This window comes from Entamoeba dispar, genomic scaffold, assembly GCF_000209125.1.
Source record: "Entamoeba dispar SAW760 scf_1105229464215 genomic scaffold, whole genome shotgun sequence".
Taxonomy (NCBI): Eukaryota; Evosea; order Mastigamoebida; family Endamoebidae; genus Entamoeba; species Entamoeba dispar.
In genome coordinates, this window is record NW_001856081.1 from 41,847 (window position 1) to 52,451 (window position 10,605).

Consider the following 10,605-nt stretch of genomic DNA (forward strand, 5'->3'; position numbering starts at 1 on the left):
TTTTCAGATAAATCAACATTACAGGTAATTTCTGTAGTACTAATATTTATGACAGATGCTCGTTTGTTTGAGTAAATTATTAGTTGATTACTCTCTGACAATGGGATAATTTCTGTAATATTTGTTGTCATTTTCTCTGACTTTCTTTGTTTAACTTTTTTAGTTTTTTTTCCTAACTTGTGTTATTTAATAACAATTACTTAATAACAGAAGTTGTTAAAAATATTATTATCGAAAAGGTGTTTAAAAATGAGAATAGTTTATAAGTTGCTTTTCCTAAAGAAAAAGAATTGTCGTATAAAACAAATTGAATGCCTTTAGTTTACTAACAACAACCACATCCTTTTTTTAGTCTTGTTCTTTTTAAATAGATAAATAATTCTTAACACCAAAGACACAAAAAAAAATAACGTGTTTATGTTGGTAAATCTTTAACTTTGTCACAGATAAAATAATCTTTCTGCTTTACATAACAATTTTATATAAAATTCTTGTTATTCATAAAATTGATCTCAAAATAATCAGAACTTTAAACCCTGAAATAAATGTCAGAAAGTAAATCATCAACCTCATCATCATCTCCATTTTCTTCTGTTTCATCTTCTTCTTCACTGTCTTCTCATCTACTTTTAGATAACAAAGAAACAGATGAACAAATGTCAGAGAGTGAATCATCTTCTTCATGTGATGAGTCTAAAGTTAAAAATACAACTAACGTTAAACCAACATCTAGACATTCTTTAAACACGAAGTCAAAATCAAGTCCTATGTCAGAAAGTGAAACTTCCTCATCTGGTTCAAGTGGTAAATCATCTAGTGAGTCTTCATCCACCCCTCCAAGTGTCAAAGAAGTTATAAAACCTACAATGGAAATTAAATCAAAGCTAAGTACTCAACCAGTTATAAAAACAACACCTAATAAGAATCAATCATCTAACACTCAAGAGTCCTTATCACAATTAGTACCTTCAACAAATAAGCAAAATGTAACAGAACTATCTGAAGACGATTCTTCTTCAGATACTAAAGTTACCAAAAAAATGTCTGAAGACTTGTCAATAGATTTGGAAAAAAGTGATGAAGTTAGTGACGAAGATAGTAAAAGTAGTGATGAAGATGATAAAAGTAGTGATGAAGATGATGACAGTCATAGTGTCGATGAAGAAGAACGAATTGCAAACCAAAATAAAAAGTATTTAACACAACTATTAAAAGAATTTGGGGATGATGTAAATGAATTAAGAATGAAAGCAACATCATTTAAAGCAGTAAATATTGAAGAGATCACTTCTGCGCTAAGTCAAGGCATTAACATGTTTTCTGATTTAGAGTTAGAATTACTTGGAAAGGAATGTGTTGTTCCTTCAAGCTTGAATCAAAGTTGATTGAATTGTTTTTTAAAAAATAATTAATTAAATATTTTTATCAAAAACTAAAATAACTAAAAAAAAAAAAGAAATAGAAAAGAAAAATGATGAATGACACTAATTCCATCAAAGATGAACACCTGATATCTCCTTCTAAAATTGCTATAAAACAAAACTTCTCACAAATGGATTACCAGTATGGATGTTCTTGTTATATTGCTAAATTAGAAGAATCAAATGAACAACAACGGTTATATTTTAAACCTGAAAAAGAGTATGGTATCGGAAGCCATTCGTTGTGTTCTATAAGATTAACACCAAATGCTGAACCATTAATTGCATTGTTTCAAGTTAATTTAAGAGGGGATGTGAGTATTATTCCATACGCTAAAAAAACACCAATTAAAATCAATGGAAATAATATCACTACAGAAACAAAATTAAATAACTTTGATGAGTTAGACATAGGAGATCTTCATTTTCAATATATCACGTTCTATGAAAATGTTAAATATCAAAATAATCCTGAAGTTTGTTTTTTATGTTTACTTTGTTCTATTAATAAAATAATATTTATATTTTAGTTCGAAAATCGATATCATAGATTATTTATTAAGCTTGCATTAAAAAAATTCTTTAATGTAGACATAACCAAAAAAGATGAGGAGCTCAAGTTGATTCTACCTCCTTTTTTATGGTCTGTTTGCTCCTCTTCTGATATAGGTAAAGCTCTCACTTTAAGTCTTAACGAATTAAAAAAAGTTACTCCAGTTCCTGGAGGTGATGAGTTTGTTGGTCTTTTAAGACAAATGATTTCTCAATTTTTTTGTGTATCTTCAAGTAGTACTGGGCTTAAAGTAGGTGGTTATGAAGCAGAGTTATGTAGTTACACCAACGAAATTAAAAAGACGCCTAGTCGTAAAATAAATTTTGATGAAATGCAAGACAGTGAAGATCCTCTTGAAATCTTTAGAATGGCAAGTGAAAAAAAACAAGAAAAGATTCCAAAGAAACCTCAACTAACTGATAATTAAAAATAACTATCTTTGTTAAAATTCTTATTGCTTTTATTATTAATTTGTAAAAAAACACTCTTTTTATTAACTAGAAGAATAAATTACGTTCAGGTGTTAGAATATAATTGACAACAACAATTCAGTTCAATTGATTAAAAGATAGTAAAATAATAAAATAATAGAAATACCAAATAAGTGAATAAAGTATCATTAGAAATAGTCATTATAACTAGTCAATGTGTTGTGTTCGTTAATTCACACTACAAAACTAACTACAATAAATAGTATCTCTCAAAAAATTTTACAAACTATATTTACATTCTAGGTTTGTTTTCTTAAAATTAACGAAAATTTAATTATTTAAAGTAGTAATTCTTCAAGAATAATTTAAAAAAAGTTTAATCTAGGTGTATCGTTTTATATACATTAAACAAATACAATTCATTAGATAATTATTTTAGATATAACACGTTAAGATATAGCTAAAATTTATTAAATTATTAGCAGCTAAACCTTAATTTTTACTAATAAAGAAACTTATAGATGAAAAGACTAATGTATAATGTGATATGATTGTAATGTGATATGATTGTACTGTCTGAATTTATATTGTTATCAGGTTAATTGAGTTTAAGAAGGGATAACTTATTAGGGGTTTATAGGACTATATATCCATAGACTTTTATTCTATTTTTTAAAAGAAATAAATAACTTTTTGATAATTAACAATTTGTGAATATATCAATAAAACAACTGGTATTGAATAATCACCATTAAGCATTGAAACTACCAAACAACAGTATTATGTTAATTTCTGTGAGCATGATGAAAAAGTTATACCATCAATTAAACAAGAGAATTACATTTGAAAATCTTTTCATAACATTTTAAAGAATACCTAAAAATTCTTTATTAAAAAATAACATTAGAGTTATTGAAAAATTTCAATAGAAAATATTTTTATGATTTATTAGCTTAAGATGGTTAAAGGTATTGAATGATATGGATAATAATACTTCTGATTTCACTTGTTAGATTTTCCAAGATAAAAAGAAATAATTTTGTATTCTACCATATTAAAATATATATCATTTAAAGAGTCAATTTTATAAAATCATATTTTTATTAATGGTTATTATGTGTTAAGTTTATTGACTATATTAACAAGTTACTTTATTTTTACTATTAAAAATATTTTATCTAAATATATATATACATAAGGGATTTGTTACTTAGTTATAATTACATTTCATTTATTTTGTTGAACTAATCTTTATTACAATAATCCATTGATAATATTTATTAATATTTTAATATAATTTACAACCAAAAAACAAACATAAGTAAATAAAAATAATTTAAAAGAAGAGTATTTATCAAATGCAATATAATTTTAAATCACTTTTTAAAAATAAAATTGATTTATTCATTACTATTATTTTAAACATCTTATCCAATTAGTTAAAAATATATAAATATTATTTTCAATTTATTTAATAAATATAAAATCAGTTCTACGTAATTTAGAATTAGGACGATTGTTTTTATTATTTAAAATTAAAAGAGGTAAAAGAAGTAATGAGATTTTATATAATCGTTTTTGGTTTATACGGAGCATTCTCAAACACTTATTTTTAATTATTTTCCAATATATTAGTTATTATTTATAATAAATTTATAATAGTTCAGTCATAGGTATTTAAAAAACAGTAGTTTATTAATTAGTAGATACTAGTTCTTTAGATAAAAAATGCATCATTCTTGCTATTTATTCAGAGCCAAACTATTTATGATAAAAGAACTATTTGAATTATTTGGATCATAGGGTAATCTCCATTTTATGTCTTCATTTCAAAATAACAACAATGAAGAGCCTAGTAATGAAGAAAATAAGAAGAAACTACTTCCAAAAGAGACAAATACTTCAATAAAAAGAAAGACATACATCAATTCAAATCTTGACGATACTTGCTTGATTGGATGTTTTGCTTTCTATCATAATATTACTGTAAGAAGAAGTACTCTTAAAAGTAATGACCATATTGAAAAGTTTATAATAGTTAAAGTTGATAATGAGGAAATAGAAGAGAAGGTTAGAGTAGATTTTGAAGAATTCAAGCAAAAGTTATTCATCCTAAAACCAAATGCTGAAAACAGAACAGTTTTTAAATCTCTTCAAAACATTTATTTAAATAATATTATGGATTATCTTATTAAAAACCAAAACCAAATAAATGAATTTTTAACAAGGAGACCTAAAATTAGTGTAAGAAGAAGAAGATTTAAAACTTTTAATGGGAGAACTCTTGAAGAATGTAGACAGTTTGGGTATGCATTAAATCATTTTCTTCAAGAAAATATTCCAACTAACAAAAAGAAAAAAGAGACACAATTTGTAATTACTAGGGATCTGATTGATTTAATTTTAGAACAATATCCTATGTCACCACCATTTTAATTACTTTAATATCAATTAATATTGTTTACACTATACTCAAACATTTTGTCATTTTATTATTTATGTTGTCATAGTATTCTTTTGAATACATATTCTTAGTTTTTGTAATTTGGTAATAAATTATTTCATTTTTAAAATTACTTTTTCATAGGAGAGAATATAAAAAATGTTATATCTTTTCTGGTTTTGTTTCATTTGCAAAAATATGAAGTATATCGATTTAATGGATAATAAATATATATCCTAAACAATTAAAAAAAATAAAAATTAAACTGAATTTCTCAGTGCTCAATTACACAAGTTATATTAATTTTATAATTCAATATGGTTTTATATTATTTATCAAACTTTGCAATAAAGTTAAATATTTATATACACTCAATGAACGAAAAAGAAAGGTACATTACAACTTGTTTTTTTTCTAAGTATTTATCAAACTAATAACTAAGAACAAAAATTTGTAATATTGAATAATATGACGTAATACAATGGCAAAGATAATGGCTATCAACAAAGAAATAACGATTGATTGAAATGCATTATAATATTGAAATTGTAGATGAAAAGTGATAGAATACTCTAAACTTAAACCATGATTAGCAATAAATAATACCAATATAGTTTGGTCATAAAAGATTAAAAAGTATTAAGTTTTAATGAAATTATTTCGATGAAGAAAGTTGTACATAGCCAAGAGAAAAGAATTGGAAAACGAATGAATTAGAAGGAAATAATGAAATATGAAAATAATTATACAACCAAAAAAGAGAACAAAAATATATAATAATGTTTAAAATACTAAAAAACGCTTAAACGTTGCAATGGTTATATAAAAACAATAAACAAATGAATTATATAAATATTTATTTATATGATACTAAAAATATTAACAATAAAGAAACTAAAAGAAACGTAAATAACTATCCAATTGAAACCCACTTAACCAAGTAGAATAAAATAGTACTTGGTTATACAATATGTGAAAGAAAGTTTATAAGTTATTTAACAAATAGACTAGAACATTGACCGAGATAAAATATAAAATTTAAATTAAAAAGTTATAGCTATTGAAAAATAAATAATCAAAGAAATGCATGTCAATCAATTAAGTATTGTATTAAAAATATTTATTACTATTAAAAATAATTATCAATAAAAGATTAATGATAATAATCTAATAGAATTACAAATGATATTAAATAAGTAATACAACCATACGAAACGAACATCATAATATTATTTTCCGATGATAATAAATGTAATTTATTATCAATATTAAACATTTCAATAAAAAACCAAACTAACAGAAATAAATAATAGTATCATATAGAGCAAAACAAGTAATGAAATACAAGATAAATTATAAACTTTTTCTGAATTTTTGAAATAATCGTAATGAATAGAAGAAACAAATAAAAGAATAAAATATATTTGCATTATAAATTAAAACCATAATCAAAATTGAGTGTTAATAAAAATAGTACGAAAACAATCGGATCGAATAAATAACTACTTAAAAATAAAAGAGATTATGTAATATAATAACAAAATAAAGAAACAAGACATACTATTAATAACAAAAATACAACACGTTAAAATATTATCTAAGAAGAATAAATAATTTATCAGCTGATAAAAACAATTAAACAAAATATTGAAATTATGAAACAAAAACATAATTATATACTAGTTAAAATAAGAGAAAATAAGGCAACACGCTAATTAAAATCTATTGTTTTATATTAATCCAGAAAAGTATACCATTCAATAAAAATTTAACTCATTGACAAAGAAACTAATTCATTTACTTCTTAACATAATTCATTTCGATTTAAATTGTACTCTTTCCTATTATTTAATAAAATAATACAATGAATGTGAATATTTCAAATAAAATAAAACAAGAATGAAATGTGAACATTTTTATATTCACCATTTCATTTATTGATAAATGAAATATTCATATTCATTTATTGATTTTATTTTATATTCTTTTTTAATTTTTATATTTCAAATAAATAATAATGAATAAAAATCATTCCATTTCAACCACAATGATTCGTTGTGGTGTGAAATGTTCTGGTTCGTGTTTTCCACAAAGTAAATTTGTTATTCCTTTATATGAAAAGGATTCTTGGTTACAAGATGATTTTGTTTTATTATTTTCTTTATAAACAATAATATCATCATGTCCATATCCAAATATAAATAAATATTCACTTGTTTGATTACATAAATAAAATGCATGTTGTATTTCTTTAATACCAAATTTATTCATTCCTTGTACTTCCTTTGATTCTAATGAAAATAAAAATGATTTTGGATCATTAATATCATCATCAACTTTATCAATTTTTTCATTAATATATCCTCCAATTTTATTTCCTTTTGTATCTTCAATAATAATTATGAGATGTTCTTTATTTATTATTCTTTCTTTAAATATTGTTTTATTATTATTCCATTCATCATTTTCTGAATAAAATATTATATTTCCTATTTTTCTTGATGTCCATTCTTCTATTTCTTTGATTTCTTCTTTGATATTCATTCCTTTCATTATTTCTATGCTTTCTCCTTCTTGTTTCTTTATTTCTTCTTCTTTTCTCTTCTTCTTCTCAAAATATTCACTATAATATGTGTTCCATTCTTCTTTCTTTTTGTTAAATGATTCTGTGATTTTATCTTTTTCTTTTGGTGTTCTGGATATTTTATCTTTCATGTTCATTTCTTCAATTGAAATGATTTTATCTATTAGTTCATTCCGTGTTTTACTTAGTATTTCAGAATCTGAATTACATTCTTCTATTATTTTCTTCATTTTATTTTTAATTACTTCTATTTGATTAATTATTTCTTGACTTTTTTCTATTACTAGTTCTCTTCTTCTTTCTGTTTCATCCATTCTGTCAAATATTCCTTCTCCTCTTTTAATAGCTTCTGAATATGTTTCATTATCTTGTTTCTCAAACACTTCATTTTTAATACATCCTAAATAATAATGATGATGTTTATTAATATCATCAATTGATTGTTGAATATTTGGAAGTGTTTCTACTTCTTCTTTAAAGAAATGAGTGTTCTTGTTTATTAACTCTTCCATTTTAATTTAATAAATATCAGATCATTCAACACATATTTATAACACTTCTTTTTATTTTTTATTAAATAATTCTATTAACCAAAAAAAATTTAACCATTTTTTTATTCAATTTTAAATAACAATATTATATAATAAAATTAATAACATTGTTATTTCTTTTTTTTTGTGTTTTTCAATAATTGTGTATAAAAAATTTAAGTATAATATTAAGTAATGATGATGTACAAATGATGATAAATAATATACAATAAAAAAAAAATGAAGTTCTAGATAGTACAATAGTAGTTTAAACTATGGTATTATTCATTTCATATAAGAATAAAAAATGCTCATCATTAAAGAATACACAACAATAAATGACATATTGATATGTTGGTGATATAATAATTCATCAATAAAGAAATAATAAATTTTTCATACAGTAAATAAATTTAATAGAAGTTAAATTTAAAATTATGTGAAATAAAGAAAGAATAATTTAGAAATAAACAATAAAATAATTTAATTAATTAAGTACAACCAATCAATAAAGAAAATCACTAATAGTGAAAGAACAAATTGACACCACAAACAATATCGACAACAATTTTTAAAATGTTTAACTTTTTTATCCAAAAATTTCTCATAAACAGTAGAGTGTTGATACTATAATAAGACTTAATTTAAAATGAATGTTGGTAGAGAAACCATAGAAACTAAAACCACTAAAATACTTATTTCTCAATATAATAAAGTTTGGTTAATATTCTATTAATTAAAATAAAATATTTTAATTAAAAACTTTTCAATTATAAACTAATAATTTTCAAATAAAACTTAAAATTAAAACAGTTCATAAATTAATTAAAGTAATTTATTAACTAGATATGTGGTTATTAAATAATTCATCTCCTTTAACTTTTATCCTATCCTATTACTTCAATTTTTTAAGAATTTCTTAATTCAAGTTCCTCATAAAAGAATTCTTCTTTAGATCAGTTAGTAATGTGATAATTTAACAAATAAATTGTTCTACTCCTTTTTAAATACGACAAAACTTTTCTTATTGACCAAAAAAAGATAGATCTAATTAGCCTCTAATGAATTCAATAAATTGTAAGTCATTTGAATATAACTCATTTCAGAAAACGATAAATTGAATTTACAGATACTTAGCAAGAGGTTCTTCAGATAATTTGTCTTTTCCATCAGTTTGTTTTGCAATTACAACTGTTTGTTTATAAATAGTTGTTTGTTTAGGAATTTGGTAATTGAAAAAAAATTTTTCACATAATTCTTTTACTTGGTTTTGTTCTTCTTTTTTAAATACTAAATGATTTTCCATTTCAGTACAACGTTTATTGCATTCTTCTAATGATTTAAATATTTCTTGGTTTATTATAAAATCACATGGAACTTCTTCTTCCATTTTTTTATCATTTTCTTTTTGTACCTCTCTTTCTTCTTCTAGTCCAACCTTATTCTCTTTACCAAACTGAACAGTTTCTTCTTCATCTCTAAGCCCGTACACTTTTTTTCTATATTCATTGTATTTTTCAGTTTCTTCTTCAGAAGGCATATAGTTATCAATTGTTTCAATTTTTTTAATTTCTTCTCGAGCTTGTTTAGTCGTCATAACTCCTACACCAATCTCTTTTCCATCTTCAATATACTTCTTATAATTTTGTATTCCTAGAGTTGAATTTGATAATTCACCAATGCCAACTATTCTATTCCCATCAAATGCAGTTGTTTCAATAGTTAAGTCCCAAGCAACTTTTCTTCTATCAACTTGTTTTATATTTGAGGAAATGTCAACTGACTTGACAATTGAAATATACTCTTCTTGTCCATTTACAACTTTAACATATTTATTTACAATATACCGTTCAAATATTGCTGTGTCAGCATAAGAAAGTGCATTCTCTCGAGTGATGTATAATTCTTTCATTTGCTTAAATGTTAATGATTTTCCTTTGTCTTTCCTTCCTCTACTTTTAGGTGTTTTTGTACCTCTTGACCTTTTCTTTTTCCTTTCCTCTTTTTCGTCTTCTTCTGTCCCATCTTCTTCAACACTTATATCTTCTTCATCAATTAGGTCTTCATCACTGTGGTATTCTTCTTGATCTTCTTGGTCATCAAGAAAATCATCTTCTTCTTCATACTCTTCTTCCATTTTCTTTGTTTTGCTTCTCGTAACTCGTCGTGGGATATCAGACATTCTTTAAATTTATATTAATAATAGTTCTTTTTATTTTTTATAAAACTATACTTAAGCTATTAATTATTTAAATTAAATAGTAAATTAGATTTAGTTTGAACTTGATTCTTGTTCTTCCTGAGTGAGTAGTTGAGCAATTAAGAAATACAGTGATAGCCCAAGGAGGATGAATGAAACAACAACAACTATTCCAGTAAGAATATAATTAGCTAATACCCTAAATGTGTATGGGGTTTTTATAGAATCTTTACCGAAATCCTTCTTATTTCTATAGATGGATAATATTTCTAATGTTGCAGGAATAGTAAAAGCTAAGAATATTGCTAACAATCCAGTAACATCAAATATAACTTGTAAGGATCCTATTGCACATGTCAATAATAAAGGTGGAAGATAGGCAATCGCAAGACTAGAATATCGTGTAATTTTGTTATGTTTTTCACGAAAATTATGAGTAAAAC

At 23.6% G+C, this 10,605-nt stretch overlaps 5 protein-coding genes across 5 annotated transcripts in view, besides 20 other annotated features; 3 read left to right on the forward strand and 2 right to left on the reverse strand.

Moving 5' to 3' along the window:
* Window positions 1-545: 545 nt before the first annotated feature.
* Window positions 546-1,385, forward strand: EDI_289670 (uncharacterized protein; the record flags this gene model as incomplete). The annotated part of the gene is made up of 1 exon (XM_001741945.1): window positions 546-1,385. The coding sequence occupies one exon, from the start codon at window positions 546-548 to the stop codon at window positions 1,383-1,385; it is 840 nt and encodes a 279-aa protein (XP_001741997.1).
* Window positions 1,076-1,168: a microsatellite.
* Window positions 1,386-1,393: 8 nt separating the features above from the next.
* Window positions 1,394-1,426: a sequence feature (AT_rich).
* Window position 1,427: 1 nt separating this feature from the next.
* Window positions 1,428-1,472: a microsatellite.
* Window positions 1,473-1,474: 2 nt separating this feature from the next.
* EDI_289680 (uncharacterized protein) lies at window positions 1,475-2,401 on the forward strand (the record flags this gene model as incomplete). Its single annotated transcript, XM_001741946.1, has 2 exons — window positions 1,475-1,897; window positions 1,952-2,401. The coding sequence occupies 2 exons, from the start codon at window positions 1,475-1,477 to the stop codon at window positions 2,399-2,401; spliced, it is 873 nt and encodes a 290-aa protein (XP_001741998.1).
* Window positions 1,924-1,950: a sequence feature (AT_rich).
* A 1,055-nt stretch (window positions 2,402-3,456) lies between the features above and the next one.
* Window positions 3,457-3,513: a sequence feature (AT_rich).
* A 42-nt stretch (window positions 3,514-3,555) lies between these two features.
* Window positions 3,556-3,598: a sequence feature (AT_rich).
* A 77-nt stretch (window positions 3,599-3,675) lies between these two features.
* Window positions 3,676-3,892: a sequence feature (AT_rich).
* Window positions 3,893-3,924: 32 nt separating this feature from the next.
* Window positions 3,925-3,946: a sequence feature (AT_rich).
* A 65-nt stretch (window positions 3,947-4,011) lies between these two features.
* Window positions 4,012-4,066: a sequence feature (AT_rich).
* Window positions 4,067-4,223: 157 nt separating this feature from the next.
* On the forward strand, window positions 4,224-4,841 carry EDI_289690 (uncharacterized protein; the record flags this gene model as incomplete). Its single annotated transcript, XM_001741947.1, has 1 exon — window positions 4,224-4,841. One exon carries the CDS (start codon window positions 4,224-4,226, stop codon window positions 4,839-4,841), a length of 618 nt encoding a protein of 205 aa, XP_001741999.1.
* Window positions 4,842-5,068: 227 nt separating this feature from the next.
* Window positions 5,069-5,113: a sequence feature (AT_rich).
* Window positions 5,114-5,142: 29 nt separating this feature from the next.
* Window positions 5,143-5,184: a sequence feature (AT_rich).
* Window positions 5,185-5,666: 482 nt separating this feature from the next.
* Window positions 5,667-5,731: a sequence feature (AT_rich).
* Window positions 5,732-5,872: 141 nt separating this feature from the next.
* Window positions 5,873-5,898: a sequence feature (AT_rich).
* Window positions 5,899-5,956: 58 nt separating this feature from the next.
* Window positions 5,957-6,044: a sequence feature (AT_rich).
* A 620-nt stretch (window positions 6,045-6,664) lies between these two features.
* Window positions 6,665-8,088: a repeat region.
* A 234-nt stretch (window positions 8,089-8,322) lies between these two features.
* Window positions 8,323-8,457: a sequence feature (AT_rich).
* Window positions 8,458-8,683: 226 nt separating this feature from the next.
* Window positions 8,684-8,804: a sequence feature (AT_rich).
* A 281-nt stretch (window positions 8,805-9,085) lies between these two features.
* Window positions 9,086-10,144, reverse strand: EDI_289700 (uncharacterized protein; the record flags this gene model as incomplete). Its single annotated transcript, XM_001741948.1, has 1 exon — window positions 9,086-10,144. One exon carries the CDS (start codon window positions 10,142-10,144, stop codon window positions 9,086-9,088), a length of 1,059 nt encoding a protein of 352 aa, XP_001742000.1.
* Window positions 9,340-9,392: a microsatellite.
* Window positions 9,944-10,117: a microsatellite.
* Window positions 10,145-10,146: 2 nt separating the features above from the next.
* Window positions 10,147-10,231: a sequence feature (AT_rich).
* Window positions 10,232-10,234: 3 nt separating this feature from the next.
* Window positions 10,235-10,605, reverse strand: part of EDI_289710 (uncharacterized protein) — a gene marked incomplete at both ends in the record, with an annotated part of 1,482 nt that continues 1,111 nt past the window's right edge. Inside the window, one exon of the mRNA XM_001733522.1 lies at window positions 10,235-10,605. This exon is cut by the window's right edge and continues 1,111 nt beyond it. Within this exon, the coding sequence (XP_001733574.1) occupies window positions 10,235-10,605 (371 nt within the window).